At 49.4% G+C, this 16,651-nt stretch overlaps 4 protein-coding genes across 4 annotated transcripts; 1 reads left to right on the top strand and 3 right to left on the bottom strand.

The window, feature by feature from the left end:
• The first annotated feature begins 1,291 nt into the window (after positions 1–1,291).
• LOC6736269 lies at positions 1,292–5,304 on the top strand. The gene is made up of 7 exons (XM_002083117.4): positions 1,292–1,616; positions 2,992–3,448; positions 3,636–3,750; positions 3,885–4,122; positions 4,181–4,358; positions 4,421–4,557; positions 4,618–5,304. The coding sequence occupies exons 1-7, from the start codon at positions 1,292–1,294 to the stop codon at positions 4,740–4,742; spliced, it is 1,575 nt and encodes a 524-aa protein (XP_002083153.1). The 3' UTR covers positions 4,743–5,304.
• A 30-nt stretch (positions 5,305–5,334) lies between these two features.
• Positions 5,335–6,680, bottom strand: LOC6736268 (enoyl-CoA delta isomerase 2). Its single transcript, XM_002083116.4, has 3 exons — positions 6,295–6,680; positions 6,119–6,238; positions 5,335–6,059 (listed from the first exon to the last, which is right to left on the bottom strand). The coding sequence occupies exons 1-3, from the start codon at positions 6,565–6,567 to the stop codon at positions 5,664–5,666; spliced, it is 789 nt and encodes a 262-aa protein (XP_002083152.1). The 5' UTR covers positions 6,568–6,680; the 3' UTR covers positions 5,335–5,663.
• Positions 6,681–6,931: 251 nt separating this feature from the next.
• On the bottom strand, positions 6,932–14,382 carry LOC6736266 (centrosomal protein cep290). The gene is made up of 13 exons (XM_016170583.3): positions 13,317–14,382; positions 13,079–13,252; positions 12,618–13,025; positions 11,724–12,549; positions 10,731–11,665; positions 10,540–10,672; positions 10,331–10,484; positions 9,587–10,273; positions 8,870–9,523; positions 8,684–8,816; positions 7,638–8,626; positions 7,248–7,572; positions 6,932–7,188 (listed from the first exon to the last, which is right to left on the bottom strand). The coding sequence occupies exons 1-13, from the start codon at positions 13,632–13,634 to the stop codon at positions 6,997–6,999; spliced, it is 5,928 nt and encodes a 1,975-aa protein (XP_016029755.1). The 5' UTR covers positions 13,635–14,382; the 3' UTR covers positions 6,932–6,996.
• A 146-nt stretch (positions 14,383–14,528) lies between these two features.
• Positions 14,529–16,638, bottom strand: LOC6736265 (gustatory receptor for sugar taste 61a). The gene is made up of 8 exons (XM_016170582.3): positions 16,155–16,638; positions 15,904–16,095; positions 15,654–15,848; positions 15,435–15,601; positions 15,260–15,382; positions 15,048–15,202; positions 14,733–14,985; positions 14,529–14,677 (listed from the first exon to the last, which is right to left on the bottom strand). Exons 1-8 carry the CDS (start codon positions 16,297–16,299, stop codon positions 14,597–14,599), a joined length of 1,311 nt encoding a protein of 436 aa, XP_016029754.1. The 5' UTR covers positions 16,300–16,638; the 3' UTR covers positions 14,529–14,596.
• Positions 16,639–16,651: the final 13 nt, after the last annotated feature.

Here is a 16,651-nt window from a genome sequence, read left to right as displayed (position 1 = left end):
GTCTGAAATGGAAGTCCGAGATACCAGACCCACAACAGAGGCCAATCATCCCCCGTGCTATCCGCTATAACTGCTCTTCAGCGAGTTGGTCTAAACGGACAGTGAAGACCCACATTAATCAACTTGTTATCACATATCCTTGGGAGTTTGAAGCCTATGATACTGTGACTGCAACAATTTTATATTTTCCTTTGGAACTTCGTTTTTATAACCTACTGCTTGGGAAAAGCAAATAAGGGAGGGTATACTGTGTTCTAAGTAAGTGGCGCCCTCTGGTGTAGCACAGCACAGGTGTATAATACTGCTTGCTATTATAAAAATCCTAGAAAAGAACCAGCCACTGCTTTATAGCATTGTGTTAGCAATTGTTCCATACGTTGTGAGTTGTAAATAGAGGACATTCCAATACACCCATATATCCTTACACACTTTTTGAAAATTTCTAAATTTTTGAAAAATAAATCATGTTTTATTATCTAGTGCCATACCTTAACAATTGACTGCCTTAAACTGCTTATTCCGAAACGAAAACCCCCACTTAAGCACCCCTCGCAAACTCCGAAAGGTGAGTCCTTTTAAAAGGTCCTGAAGTCACCACAGAGGGGAAAAACTTAACGAAACAAGGACATGCGCAGATGGGAAAAGAGCGAGCATCCTGTGGTGAAGCCGAGCACAGGACGAGCAGGACATTAACAACAATTGGGACCCAGTTCCTTAAGCAGTCATTGGCGAAGCCTTCAACCGCGTAGACGTTCTTCGCAAAGAACCGGATGCCGAGTGATCCGTACTCCCGATTTCGACCAAGTCGGTGTCGTCTATTTTGTGCGTGATGCAGTCCGAGCCGTCCCTGCGACCTGCCTTCGTTTCGGTGCAACTGAAGAATGCATGAGGATTAGGTCCGCTGCCCAATGCATTTCCCCCAGATCCTGACCGGATCCAATCCTTGTGTCCTTGTTCCGTTCTGTGTCCCCTGTGCATATTACAAACGGGCGTGTGCATCAGTGAGCCCCGAAAGTGAATGAATCCCGAAAATGATTCGCAATCGTAACGATCGTTCCTAGAGCACATGCTAAGCAAATCAATAAGGATATCCCTGCCTTATGTGAATTAATCAAGTTGATATCTACGTGACGCCCAACCCAAACCGAGGAGGCAAGCAAAGACAAATGGCCAAAGTGCGTGAGACGCCATAGGTGACCCCAAAAAGGTGACCCACAAAAAGAGGAAGTGTCGGCGACAAAGAAATCGAGTCCAATGCAGTTTGTTAGAGCCGACTACTCCAGATTGCAAAATGCGTTTGAATGAACCAGCTGCAAGAACGCGACCCAGAACAAAATCAACGACAGAAGCCACCAAGTTCTCATCATCCAGGGGTGACCTTCACCTCGAATGCTCCGTGCCCAACCTGATCAGGCTGCTCCTCCTCATCGCAACGATCATGGGCGGCGGACTCGTCCAGGCCAAGACAATTTACGACTCGGTTAACATGATTCAGGCGCTGGATGCCCTGGTGGAGCCACGGGAAACGACCAAGGTTCCCCTGCAAACAACGCCAGCCACGCCCACTGCCCACGCCCACGCCCACATCCAGGTGTCCACGTTACGGAGTAGTTACGGTAGGCAAATTGCGAAATTGCTACCTGCTAGCTTTGCAATGCGGTTAATGCATAATTATATAATTGGTTTTCAATTATCCTGCTGACTCAATTGCTTCGCAGCCATTGCACGTGCAATCATCGTGTCCGAAATGCCTTCTAGAATTCCATATACCCTTGATTTAACCACTTGAAAGGACACCTCTTCCAGAGACTGAAACTTATGGTTTCCGAAAGGAGGTCAGCCTAATTTAAGTGAAAGGAAAGGGGTTACAACTTCCAAAAACTCAGGAGGTGAAATTGCAAGTGAAAGTGAAGTATATATAATTAAAGTAATGTGTCTGTTTTTGCGTACAGAAGCCCCACCACAGTTCAAAGTTTATTGGGGCGTGAAAAATATAATAAACTAATAAAGTGCCTTTGATTGAAAATATTGTGCAAATTGTTTCTGTATAAATTGAACGACAGTTCGCTGTCAGGAGTAGCATATTTTGATGTTCTCCATTTTTGGGATAAAAGTGCTCATACTTGGAAATACTATTTTCCTACTTATTTTCAAACATATTCTATGAAGAGCCAGAAAAACAAATACTTGTTTCTGATAAATTTCTCTAAGTTCTAAGTAAGTTCATATACTTTCAGTCTATTCAATGGATTTTAAATTTTCACTTCTCTGTTCATGTTACTATGACTCTTCCGAGTCTTAAGTTTTCTATTTGCAGAAGCAAAGCATCTAAAGTTTAAAACCGTAGATTCAATTTTCTGCACAGAATATTTAACTTTCCTAAATTTCAATACATGCGATGACTGTGAAATATTTATTTGTTTAGCTTTGGCGTAGTAAACTAAACATTTGTATTGTCCCAGTGTATTCGCAACGAACAAACAAACTCCGCCACACATATCGGCCAACTTGGCATTAGCATATAGACATATAGCTATAGATACAGCGGGGGCCAATTTAATAGGAGCGAATCTGTATTGTGGTGAATGCAACTACTAAGAAATTTTGAATTCCGTTTTGCCATAGTTTATTCATGCCAATTCCTCTAGAGGGTTTAAATCTGTTATATTTATTGACTATTGGTATAAGGACCATAAATTTAGTTTAATTATAGCTTAAATTTAAATGCAACGCTAGTTTTAATCTCATAAGATCATGAAAATGTTATATTTTTGGTTATCAAAGTGCTTAAATTGCAAAATGGTCACAGTAAAAAAGTGCAGACAAGGCGCAAGAATAAATACTCCTTGAATTAAATGCTATTTATGTGAACATAGCTGTTCACACACATGAGTGGTTGAGCAATGTCATCAATCCTCCCGCCCACATCTCCTCCTCTCCTCCCGCAAAACCGAAACATAGATTCCACTGAAATCAATAACTCCTTTGCAGAGGATTCAGATGATGGCGTAGATGGCGATTATGTCATCCCAGAGAGCCAGACATCTACGGTGGCGATCCTGGATCTGGATTCCCCCATGAAGGGCCAGGACATGGAGTCGTTATCCCTGCAGGCAGGATCGGGCACAGTTTCCCCAAAGAGCAGCCCCGATTCTTCCGGACACAAGAAGAACGCCTCCTTCCAGCAGATTGGCAGCCAGAATGTAAACGCCTTAGTGCCGGCCACAGTGGCCACCACTTCATCCGGCCTCCCGTCGAGCAGCAACTCCTCCTTGGCCACGCCCACGGAGCCGGCGAGGAACCGGAGCACCGGCCTCGTCCGCAACTCCGCAGTCAAGGTGGACAGCAAGCATCCACTGTCCAAGGGCCAGAAGACGGACGCACCCATGCTGAACTACATCTTCGACACGTTCTCCTCGGCCAACAAGCACCATCACCACGATCAGAGGTAAGTTTTATAGCCTCCCTGAAAGCCCTAAGATCTTTATTAAAACTACATCAGCAGTAGTATCACCACCACCATTGGTTATCCATCGTTTTAAATGAGCTTAGTCAGATTTTAGAAACCTTTAATTTCCTTTTCTATTCAACCACCAAAAAGATTTAAAACGAGCTGATTCCGTGATTCTGTGCAGGTATGGCCCCCACTTCGAGGATGTGCAGCGGATTGGTCAGGCCACCAATCTCACCGTGCAGGCGGGCTCCAGCATCCACCTGAACTGCAGGATTTCCCTGCTGCAGGATAAGACTGTAAGTTTGGACTGTGAGATGCGCACTATTTGGGCATCGAATTGATTGATATTTTGGTTCACTTAGTCTCAAAAAGATAAACCCTTTTTAGTTGGTAAATCATTAAAATGTATGTCATTCAACTTTGAAAACAGGTCTCTTGGGTGCGGCACAACACGCAGGACGAGGGCAAGGACAATGGCAACGCCCTGGACCTGCTGACAGTGGGCATGCACACGTACACGGGTGATAAGCGCTACAAGATGGAGTTCCAGTACCCCAACAACTGGCGACTGAAGATAACCAATGTGAAGAAGGACGACGAGGCCATCTACGAGTGCCAGATCTCAACGCATCCGCCCCGCGTCATTCAAATCAACCTGCACGTGAATGGTGGGTAACCAACAGTCTAAAGGGTTGCAAGAAAGGGACTTAGTATGCTTTAACCCAGCTCCGAAAGTGATGATAGTGGACGAGGTGGGGGATCCGCTGCAGGAGAAGTACTACGAGATCGACTCCACGCTGCAGCTGTCCTGCGTGGTACGGAACGTGGCCATGACCAGTTCCGTGGTCTTCTGGAAGCACATGGACAACATCCTCAACTACGACGTTACTCGCGGGGGAGTGAGGTAAGTGCAATAGGCTTGGTCGGGGTCACCATATAAGGTCCATTTCTTCCGAACCCTCACAGCGTCAAAACCGAACTGATGGAGGATGGAGCCAACTCGACGCTCTCCATAGCGAAGATCAGTAAAACGGATTCCGGCAACTACACGTGCTCCATCAGCGAGTTCCAGAACTTTACCATAGTGGTTCACATTCTGAACGGTGAGTTGGTATACACATCCATCTAGAGTAGGATCACATTTCATCCGCAATCTCTTCCAGGCGAAAGCTTCGCCGAACTGCACCATGGTGGTGCGGGTGGGATGCACAGCACGTGGTGGCAGCTGGTGGTGCTACATGTAATGGCACTCCTTGTGCTAAATAGTCTAAGGGGGGAGTTTAGCTAAGGTAGCTTAACTAGGACTAGGTAAACTGAGAGAACATCGTTTTCCCGTAGCTCTTTTTGTTGATTAATTGTAAAGATTCTGAATTGGAGGGGCAGTTATTGGAAATAACTTAAAACGCAGCCTAAGTTTAACTGGCTATTATAGATATGTTTCTACGTCTATCATCAATTTGTACATGAGCAGGCACGCGTAGGATTAAGCTAGGATTAAGGACTAAGCTCGAGTGTATTTGAAATCCGGAGAGAGGCCAACGAATTTCCCTAGCAGAGTGTCTCACAGTCAGAGTTCATGGTCTAGATCTGGCCCAGATCTAGATCTAGATCTAGTTGATACAGGAATGTAAAGCGTAGTGTAATCTAAGTCACCACCAGTTCATTCATAATCACGGCTTTTGCGGCAAGGATCTGAGCTCCTGGGGGAACTACTCAATGTTGAACTAATATAAAGTGCAATACGGTCATATACATATTATATACATACACACTCGCGGCAGAAGCATCAAAGGATATGTTAATAAACGAATACTCGTATGTACGCAATAATAAAGTGAACTATAAATGAATCCAACTTGAATTTCAAAGGGGCGGGAACATCGATGCAAATAATATATCTCTTTATTCATATATTTAACATTCTATTATCTTGACCACAGCTGTGCGATTCATTCACAAACAGGTAGTGGCGTTCTTCAATTGCTTTTAATCAGCACTTCGACAATATATTGGAACATATGTACATACACAGATAGTGCAAGAGATTAACCTATGGTTCTGGTGCAAAAAGCACCCATAATGCCTCTAATCTAATCGCTAAGAAGTCCATTTGTTTTGATGTTTGTGCCACAAGATTTAGCATTCATATCTCTTGGGTTCAAAAATAGGCGGCCAAAATCACTGAGGCGGCAATAAACATTAAGCGTATTTACAACTTCGCCTTGTTTTTACGGCTGGCAAAGTCCATGATGGCCTGGAAAAACTCGGGATGCTGGAACTGCTGGAGCAGCTGCTTGCACTCCGCCTCGTTGGCCTTGATGAGATTCTCCAGGAAGCCCTCCTTGATGAGGCGCTTCCCTTGCAGAAGGGAGTTCGCGGGCAGCTCGGAATACTGACGCAGTTTGGGCCAAATCACCGACTCCAATTCGCTGGCCTTGAAGATCCTCGAAACAAAGTTGAACTGATAGGCCTCCTGGGCGCTCAGCGGTTCGTTTAGCAGCAGGATTTCCGACGCCTTGGAGCGCCCCAGGATCAGGGGCAGCATGTAGGAGGAGCCGCCCTCTGGCACCAATCCCAGCTTGGTGAATGGCGTGTAGAAGTAGGTCTGGGACGGTATTTATTATTCAAGTCATGCTTCCATAGCAAGTTTGAGGCAATACCCACCGTTTCGGAGCACCAGGCCACATCGCACAATCCCACAATGGTTGCTCCAATTCCGATGGCAGGTCCGTTCACCAAAGAAAGCACTATCTTCCTGCAGTTGACGAAGCTCAAAACCATAGCCTTTAAGTAGAGATTGGATAAATTATAAGATAGGATGGGATTTGCAGATGTGCCACCTTGAAAGTCGCATTGGACTGTTTGAAGAAAGCGTCGATGTCGTCGGACTTGGAGGATTGGGACAAGTCGTTTCCGGCCGTAAAGATATCTCCCACGCCGGTGAAAACTACCATGGTTACGCCCTCGTCGTCGTTGACCTCGGTCAGCACCCGGGTCATCTCCTGGTAGGTGAATATGTTGATGCAGTTCTTCTTCTTCGGATTGTTGAACTTGGCCACGAGCAGCTTGCCCTGCTGCTCCACAAGCAGTTCCTTGTATCCTCGGTACGTCATCTTGCTGCAAGTGCTGCGCGCGGAATGAGCGACAAAGTCCAATCAGTGGATCATTTTTCTCTGATTGCCGGTGGCTATTGTTGTTTAATTCATCCGATTACTGGGCATCAGGGGTATTCCACCCCAAACAGTTGATAAGCGATAGTTGGTGAACATATGTATCACTGTGACTGGGAAATGGCTGAGTGATTTCTTAATCTGGCAAAAGATACTTTATTTCATGGTTTAAATATCTTATTATTAAATATAGCAGATCCTGTAGAACAAAATTCAGGGGAATCCCTTAACTTTCACTTCCCTAACAATTTTAGCCCACCTCGATCTGGCAACTCTTCACTGGGCGCCAAATTCAAAACAACTACAGTGAAAAAAAACTTTAGTTTTATTCCTCTTTTTCCTGTACAACATTCATCTTATGATCAATACTGGTTACTCGCTGATTTCATCGATCACGGGCACATTTTGCAGTTCGGAGCACTTGCGTTTCCACAAGGCCAGCTGTTCCCGCAGGACCTTTTCCTTGGCGGCAGCACGGGTCAGAAGGACTTTGGCCTTCTGCAGCAGCTGCGTCTTTTTCACCAACTGCTCCTTGATGAACTTGAGCTCCTCGTTGGCAGCGTCCTTTTTGAAATTCCAAACACAATTAATGCTGAAGGTGCCCAATTTTGGGTGGTACCTACCTTACTGCGTCCCCCGCATTGGCTGCACTTGGTTCGCTTTTGCAGCTCCTGCTGCAGGCCACTGATTTTCTCCAGCGCCTCTGCATGCTGCTGCTGCAGACGTGCCGCCTCTGCAGGCGTGGAGTCCATGGAGCTGCGGGACTCCGTGGATCGGCGACCATCCTTCAGGAACTTGTTCTCCGATCGCAACTTCTCCACGAGATTGCGCAGCGATAGGATCGTCTGCTCCGCCGATTGACCCTGATTGGTGCTCACCTTGAGGCCACTGGCCAACTCTCGACGGGATTCGTTGCGAGCCATCTCCTCTTTCAGGGCGATGATATAGCTGGAAAAAGTGGTGCATAAGGTTCGATTCACACTTAAGGAAACTGCAGGCCGATCTCTACTTACTCCTCCAAGTGCTTGATCCGCTTCTGCAGCCGGTCGCTGCTGTCGCCCTGCCTCAAGAGATCCGAGTCGAGCTGCAGCTGGAGGTTCCTGGCCTCCAGTCGGATGTTCTGGGCCTCGATGGCCTGGCAGCGCTCTTGCAACTTTTCCAGCTCCGTGGTCAGGGCATTGCTGCCCCTGCCCTCCAGTTCCATGGCGATGATCTTGCGCTGCTGCAGCTCAATGCGCGACTTGAGCGCCTGTATGAGGTCCACCTGACTCTGGTCGAAGATCTGGGTGTGATGATGCGCCGGAGAACTGCACTCGCTGCTGGGACCCGTGTAGGTCTCCGGACTCTCCGAAGGCGATGGAGCGAACTTGCCAACACCCACGTGCTGGAGATTTGGGCAGGATGGAGTGCGGCAGCACTTGAGGTTATTGCCACCGGAGCTGTTGCTCGACGGACCGTTCCTGCCCAGCTTGGACTCCAGGATCTGCTTGTCCTTTTCCAAGCGCGCTATTGTGGTGCGGGCTGCCTGGAGAAGGGCTCGGGTCTTGTCCAGTGCCAGCTCGGTCTCCTCCAGCCGGGCCTTGGTCTTCTCCGCCTGCTGTTGGTACCGCTTCTGCTTCTCCCAGAGCTGCACCTCATTGGCACTCCTCGTGCGCTTGGCCTCCAGGAGCGTCTGCTGTCGCTGCAGCTGGCCACGTGCCTCGTCCAAGTCCAATTCCAGCTGCTGGATTCTCTTCTGCTGGTTCTCGTTCTTCACCCGGGCATTCAGTTCCGTTTTTATGGAGACCACAGGGCGTTTGAGCAGTTGCTGGCGCAGCGACTGACTGAGATCCCTGGCCTGCTTTTCGCGCTGGGTGACGTTGGCCAGCTGGCGGCGAAGTGCCTCCATTTGGGTGTGATAGATCTTGTTGGTGGCCTCGGTGCGATTGAGATCGGCAGCCAGCTTGGCTATCTGGTCCTCCGAGAAGTTCGAGGTGTCTTTGATATAGCGCTGCTGGTCGTCCTGCGGGTTAAAAACTTGTATAATAGAGATGGATATGGTGGTATAGCATAGCATTACGTGGAAGTTCTTGAGCGTATCCATCAGATCCTTGATGTGCTTGTCCTTCTCATCCAGGAAGATGCGTAGCTGATCCAGCTCGGGATTCACGGTGCTTTCGACCGACTTCTCCCGCTCCTGGCACAGCTTCAACCTGTTGGGGGTAACGGATTGAAATCAAGCATAACTAATTACTTTACAACTTACTTCTCTTTTAGTATATCCACTTCCTCTTCCCTGGTCTTGAGGCTCCTTTCACTGTACTCCAGTTTGTCCTTGAGGTCCTTGATTTGCTTGTGCAGCGTCGGCACTTCCTTGAGCTCCTCGGTGTCCTGCTTCTCCTCCTCTCCCTCGGGCTCTTCGGTAACTATGTTCTCTGGTACTGCTTCCTCTGGCACTTCCACCTCTTCCTGGGCTGGTCTCTCCACTGAGCTGCTTTCGAAGAGCTCCTCGATCTTCTCATCCGTCAGCTCGTTGACCGAGCTGTCGGAACTGGACCTCGAATCCGTCGACGGGTTGCGCTCCACGGGGACCTCGGGCTTCTGTCTCAGCTTCTCCTTGAGGCCCTGAATCTCTGCATCCTTCGTCTTGATGTTGAAGTTCAGGTTGTTCACCGTAGCCCTCAGGGATTCGTTTTCAGCCAGCTGTTTGCTAAGTGCTTGCTGACTCTGATCCCTCTCGGTCTGCAGAAGGTCCTGGTACTTTTGAATGGACTGGTCCTTCTCCAGGAGCAGAGTGTGGAACGATAGTATGGTCTTCTCCACCACTCCACCTTGCGGACTCCCGGACTCGCGACTCTCCGATCTGGAAGCCTCCAACTGCTTGCCAAGGACCTCGATGCGCTGGTTAGCTTCTTGGAGACTGTTGGGCATCACCATTTATAGTTGCAAATAGTTATTTAAATTTTTTACATGGGGAACTTACGTTTCTTGCATTTTCTGTAGCTCCGCGCGTGAATCTCTCCTGCTGTCCTCCACTGCATCCGCGGTCTGAACGGATTGATTCTGCTGGCCGCGAATGCCATTGGTTTGGACTGCCGTCTCCGAAAACTCAACTGGCGCCTCCACCGTTTGAGTGGCTGTATCCAGATGCGGATGTTTGCGGAGAGGAGACCCAATGGGCGAGGACTCCCTGTCTATCAACTGGACGGCCCTTCTCATGGCCGGAGTAGGAGCCACTGCGTCCGTATTCGTCTCCGCATCCACCTTGAGTTGACTCCTTTGCTCCCCATCACCGAACAAGGCCTGGATGGTGCTCCAGTGCTCGGTGTCGGTGGCCTGGCTTATCCTCAACTCACCTAATTCCCGAACGAGCTCCTCCTGTTTGGCCTGCAGGATCTCGCAGCGCTGTTCCAAGAGTCTCGTCTGCGTCTCAGACTTAATGAGCTTCACCAACTGCTGGGAACTCTCCTCGTTGAGACCAATTTTGGCCTGTACCACAGCGGTCACTTCTTCAACCAGGGCGGTGTGATCTCTATGCCGCTGGTGCACTTGCTCCTCCTCCAGGCGACGCTGGAACTTTTGATAGGCGAACACAAAGTTGGTGAGGAAGACCAGTGGCGTGAATTTGGCATATTTATCTTTGAGCATAAACAATGAATGCTGCAGGAATCTGTGGGATGTGGTAGAAAGTTAGATCTGCTAGGGATTATCCACCACTTGCTCTCACTTGTGCTTAATGTCGCTATTGGTGCGCTCCTGCTGGAAGTCCTGATGTGCCTGTTTCAGGGATATCTCGCTGGCCTCCAGTTGGGTTTGCAGGGAGTCCGCCTTCAGCTGCAGTTTTTCTCGCTCTGTTTCCAAGCGGGAGCACTCAGCTTTCACTGAAAAGAGAGTCATTCAATGGCCAATCCTTTCCTGGAATAAGTCTGTGCTTACCACTATCCAGGTCCCTCTGGACCTTGGCCAGCATTAGCTTCTCGTCGGAGCTGCTTTGAAGATCGGCCACCAGGTGACGCAGATTGATGTGGTTATCGGTGATCTCGTTGAGCAGCCTTTGCTGGGAGTGAATCTGGAAAGAGGATGGGAATTAGGTCCGTAATGGGTAGGTATCAAGGAGGATCTCCAACCTGCTCGTTGGCCACATGGAGCAGACCTTCCAGCTGCTTGGTCTCCCTCTGCAGCTCCGCCTGCTTGGTCCTCCAAGTGAGCAGCTCCTGTTGCTGCTCCTCGAAATCCTGGGCCGTGATGTAATCCAGCTGATAGTTCTCCCTGATTATACCGTACTCTGCGCATATTTCCGTGGGCTTCAGCTCGCCCAGCAGTTGCTCCACCGCCTGGCCAAGTTGCATGCTCATGATGGCATTCCTGTGCTCCAACTTTTGCTGCTCCTCCGCAGTGTAGGGATTCCTTCGATTCACTTGCTCCAACTCCTCTCTAGCTCCCAATAGTTCACTCTTGCTGTGCTCCAACTGCCTGGCTAGACACGCCTTGTCATCTATGAAGCGAAGTTCCTGTTCTCGGGTCTCCGTCAGCAGTTGGTCGTAGTCCCTGCGCATGTAGGAGTAGGAATTCCTTTGCTGCTCCAACTGCAACTCCAAAGCGATCAGTTGCTCGTGGAGCTCTTGGTTGCGGTTCATCAGATCACTGCCATCGGCGGACATATGAAGACGGAGTTCGTCGTAGTGCTTGCGCAGAATGGAGAGCTCAGCCAGGACCTCGTTCGTGGGCTTCTCCTCGGGATCTGGTACAGTGGGTCGGCGTAATCCCACCGTGGCTTCAGTGGGCGAGCTTGGCCTGGTGGCTGTATTCAGCACAGCATCCTCCTCGACAGGATGCTCTACTGCAATCTCAGGAATCTCGCACAGACTATGCACAGAGGACAGTTCTCCCGTCTCGGAGTCACTGTAGTTCTGCTGCTCGAGCAGCTGACGCAGTGCCTCCTCTCGGGCCTTCAGCTCCAGGAGCTGACCCTGAAGTCGCTGCGGAGTGGTAGTTCCGCCTGGAAGAGCTTCGATGAGGCGGCGCAAGAGATCCGAATCGATGGTTATGTGCTCTGAGGTGGCTACATGGATAATGTTTTAATAAATATAGTTATTCAAGAAATATATATCTTATCTTACCATCATATTCCCGTAGCTTTTCCAGAATCTCGTACATGCCGGAGCGTAGGGTTTCATTTTCAGCCAGGACTTCGTCGTAGCGATTCTGCATCTCGGAACTGGCCGCCCCATCGCCTTGGCCACGTCTCGGCGAATTCTCCAGGTGCACACTATGAGGCACTTCACCCACTTCGCTGGGCGCCTGTAGGGATTCGTTCAAGGTCTGCGGACTGTCTTGCTGCAACTCCAAGAGCTTCCGCCTAAGTTCACTCTTTTCCAACTTCAGTTGCAGACGCAGCTCCTCGGATGTCCTCAGCTTGAGGGTCAGTCGCTCGATCTGCTTGTCCTTGTTGCGCTGCTTGGAATGGACGTTCTTGGCCATGATGACCACATCGTCGGGGATGTGGAGTTTTCGCCGCAGAAGCTCGTTCTCCTGGACCACCTCGTGCAGGGAGTTCAGCTCCTGGATGTAGCCCCTCAGCTGCTTGTCGCGTGCTGCCACCTTCTGCTCCAATTCCGAGCAGCGTCGCAGAGCGGGAATGAGGCCATCTTCGTCACGCTTGTAGGCCTCCAGGGCACTAATGGAGTGAAGGGCCTGCTGGGCCTTGAGCACGTTGTCCTGCTCGGCGGCCTCCAGCATCTCCGAGAGCTGCTGACTCCGGGCGGTGGCTTCGCGCAGGCGCTCCTCGATCATCTGGCAGCAAGCTCGCGGCTGCTCGGGATCGTGGGCGCGCTCCTTTTCCTGGCACAACTGGTTCATCGCCCGCGTGGAGCTAACCATCTCCTCCGCCATTGACTTGATCTTCTCCTCCAGCTTCTCGATGCGCTGTTCGCGGGATTCCAAAAGCTGCGAGGGATGAACAATTAGGGAACTCAAGATCTAGATAAAATATATCGAGAGAAGTTCCTCCTTACCTGTCTCAGTTTAGCTTGCTCCTCCTCCTGCTGACTCTGACTGTTGGAAGAATTGGTTTGGGCAGAGCTAATGCTTTTGCCCTCCAGTTGTTTCTTGAGACGCTCCACCTCCTTGTCCCGATCGTCGAGCGCCTGCCTCCAGCCCAGCGACTTGGCCTCGTACTTGTCCAGGAACTGACGCATTTCCACCTCTTGCTTCTCGCGTTCCACCTCCAGGAAGGTAAGATTTCCCTCCAGCCGACTGATTTCCAGAGCCTGCTGCTGCTCCTTCTGCTTCAAGGACTTGCGCTCCTGCTCCACCTTGGTGATGTCCTGGCTCAGTTGCACAAGATTCGCCTTGATGGTCTGCAGCTCCCGCTCGTGGAGCACTATGGTCTTCGATTGAGCTATGTTTTGGTTTTGCAGTGACTGAACGGGAGTAAATATTTAATATATTTAATGCAAACCATAATATGAGTCACCTCGATTTCCTTTAGCAGCCGCTTGATATGCTTGTTCTTGGAGTCGATGTTCTGCAGCAGCTGCTCCTGCTTGTCCAGCTCGGACAGGGGATCCGATGAATCCTTGTCGCTGATCTCCGCCTGCTGCGCCGCCTCCTGCAGACGCAGCTCCAACTGGCGGATTTCCTCGCCCAACTAATGGGAAAAAAACGCATCCTTGAGCTTGGGTACTTGGTTCTTTACATGATCTACTGCTCACCTCCTTGGCTTTGCTCTTCAGGCCATCGCGTTCGTCCTCCAGGTTCTGGAGCATTCGCTTCAGCTTCTCATTCTCGTCCTGCAGGCGGCGGTCGGAGGAGAGTCCTCCGGCTGGCGATTCCTGCAGCCGCTGTACCTGCTCGCCCTTGTACTCCAAAACGGCCAGGGTGAGCTCCAGGGTCTTCCGCAGCGACTTCTTGGGCAGCTCATCGATGGACTCGGCCAGTTCGAGGAGCGTTTCGTAGAGCTCCTGCTTCTGGCGCGCCGAAAAGTCGCGGAACTTGCGCAGGGATACGGTCTCTGGTATGTCCATGCTCATCCTGGTGGCTCATGGCCTCGCTCCTCGGCGGTTACTCGCGTTCTGCGTCCAAATGTTCCCCGATTTTACACACCAGCTCTCCAGTTTTTCGTCCCGTTTTCGATTTCCGAGCGGTTGCCATGACACTTGGCCCAAAACAAACTACGACTGAAAACCCACTCGGGGGTTGCCTTTCCGGAAACGAGGGTGCCGGCGCGCTCCTTTCAAGTGACCGACCTGAGCGGCCTTTGTTTTTGCTGGCGTTCTGTTTTGCTAGCTGCTTCGGCTGCGTAGAAAGTTTCCTGACAGGATAATTGCCTCCTCGGCGCCTCCAGCGGCAAGGATTGGCGGTGGGAGCAGCCGGTGGCCCACCACAAACAAAAATGGCAATCGGTAACCAGGAAAGTGTTAATTGGCAAAGTGTCAAAGGCCGAGTTCTGAAATTGAAAAGCCATTTCTGTTCGAAGCGACTTTTCCGCGTGTTTCTGTTCACATTTCCTACACTCGAAAAAAATGGTATTAAATTGGTAGTTATTGGTCCAGTTTCTCTCACACCAAGTGGCTTATAAAGGGTTTAGAAGTAGGCAGTAAAGAAAAGATTATTATTATTTAGAACTTTTGCTTTCGAACGTATTTTTCAGTGTACTCCAACTCCTTTCTCCTTTCAAAACTCATCGAGTTGCCTTCAAAATTACGTTTGTCTACAGGTGTAGCAATAATTGAAACTAATGGCCAGCGACTTTGGTTGCCCTCCCATTTGTGGATTCGCCCTCGCTGAATGACAGCTGGCCAAAAATTGAAATTGAAATGACACTCGCAATGGCCAATTATCCTGGAAGCCTTTTGGCCATTTAATAACCACCCGAGTCGGGTTGGCTAAGTGACTATTCCTCGAAGAAAGCTACCCTTTTCGAATCTGATTATCTGACTATTTTATTATACATTCAGTTAAGTTAAACTGGACTAAGAGTTTCCTCATTTGGTTACACGCAGCGCAGTCCCTTGTGGCTCTTCGCATCCATTTGCAGCAGCATGAGTTCGTAGGTCACCAGGGTGGCTAGCATCTGGGGAGGATGGCTGGGATCAGTTTGGGAATCTTGACGATTGCAGTTTACCCACTCCGAAGAGACTCTTTCTTGTCAAGCAGAAGAGACGATAGCCAGACAATCCGACAAACTCGCTGGTCAGCTGGTCTGCGAATCTCTGCACCTCCTGGTTCCAGCCATCACTGGGCACCAAGTACAAGGACCTTAGGGGCAGAAGTGAAGCATCGTGGATCTTGGAGGCCGTCATAAAAACCAGACTCGTCCTGGCCAGCAGGAAGATCAGCGAGTACCAGAAGTAAACGTAGTTTATGGGATGCCGCAGTTTGCTAAAAAGGTTTGAAAAGAGACTTGGGTAGCTACAACTTCGAAGTTAGTAAGTATGACTCACGTGAAAATAGCCAAAGCCTGGTTGCAGATCACATACACATTGTTAGCACAGGATACGAACACTATATTGGACATGCTGGCCTCCACCAAACTGGCCAGCTCGCAAAGGCGAATGTGATCCCTCCGGATGTCGTACCACAGGGCTTCGGGAACATGCTAAGTGGGATGGGGATTGAATAGGGAAATACTTCAAAATAGCTTCGATTATTTTACACGACCCTCCAGAGCGGCAACTCGAGCGGCAAACTGCTGAAACCTTTGCGCCAGTCCAATACTGGTCATCACAATAAAGATGTCCATGAAGTTCCACAGAAAGGTGAAGGCTCCATTTAGCCACTGACAAAGAGAACATTATTCAGAAACTAACTAATATAGATAGTTTACTTACAAATCCGTAGCACATGGAAAATATGTTGAAGGGCATGATGGACATGATGTCGGAGAACTCCTTCTCCAAATAAAGTTCAAAGGTAATGCGCGAGTGGTTTGTGTGGCACTGCAGGATGTGCATGCTATAGCTGCAGTATCCAGAGGCGTAGTACAGCATGTGGTCGCCTGAAAGGAAGTTCTTCTGGAAACCATTGAAAGGATACCCCAGGAAGCTCACCTACTGCCAGGATGGCCACACTAAGAGCAAGGACGTTGACCTTTGAGCGAAGGCTTCGCTTGCCACGTTTGTAGGGCGGAAAGAGCATCAGAATGTCCACCGAACTCCAGGGCAGCATTATGTACGACCAGGAGCGAGCAAAGCCCACGAAGTTTAGCCAGTTGACCATGCCCACGATGAGGAAAACCAAACCCACTATTGAGCTTTCAGTTGCGTTTGGGATTACGCTACCATACCATCTTAAACTCACCCATATTCTTGGCATTCAGACCCGCTGTGAACAGAATATTGGCACCGACCAAGGTCTTGATGCCACCGAGCAAAAGGAAGAGACCGGTGACTGCCAGGCCAATGCTCCTCACCTTGAACTTCACATCCTGGGGATCGCGACTCCGGATATTCGACAAAGGCATTATGCCGAAGAACTGCGCCACACAGAGATCTGTTGTCCATTGTGGTGTGTTTAGACACTTATGAAAGCAATTTGAAAGGTGGTCTTACATGGCCTGATGGCTCCGTAGAAGGTGTCCAGCTGCTCGAACTCCAATCCTCCCTGGGCACAGCGCCATCTCATGGCCAAAATGGCCCTCTGCTTCTGGCGCCGCACTTTCAGGTGCTTCCGGATATCATCCGAAGTCCTCGACATGCTCCTCAGCTCTGACCGTCAGCAAGCCACTTTCCGGGTTCCTGTCTCATGATTGTTGTTTACAAACTGCAGCCAGCTTAGTCTAAAACCCGTAATTAGTGGCACTTGGGGCACACAATGGCATTCGGGGTCCAAAACGGCGGGTATAACTCCGCCCATGGAAAGCTTTTTTCATTTCGTGCCAGTGGAAAATGTAACTGCACCAAGGAAGGACCCACTCGGAATGCTGTAAAAACGGAGCTTCTATTTGTAATAATTATAAAACTTATAAAACTATCTAAAGGCTTATTTGTTCACGTTTTAGGTATTAAACAACTCATAAATTTGTAAATACAGTTTTAAACACCGATTA

The sequence above is a fragment of the Drosophila simulans genome, chromosome 3L (assembly GCF_016746395.2).
Source record: "Drosophila simulans strain w501 chromosome 3L, Prin_Dsim_3.1, whole genome shotgun sequence".
Classification (NCBI taxonomy): domain Eukaryota; kingdom Metazoa; phylum Arthropoda; class Insecta; order Diptera; family Drosophilidae; genus Drosophila; species Drosophila simulans.
This window is presented reverse-complemented; position numbering and strand designations above follow the sequence as displayed.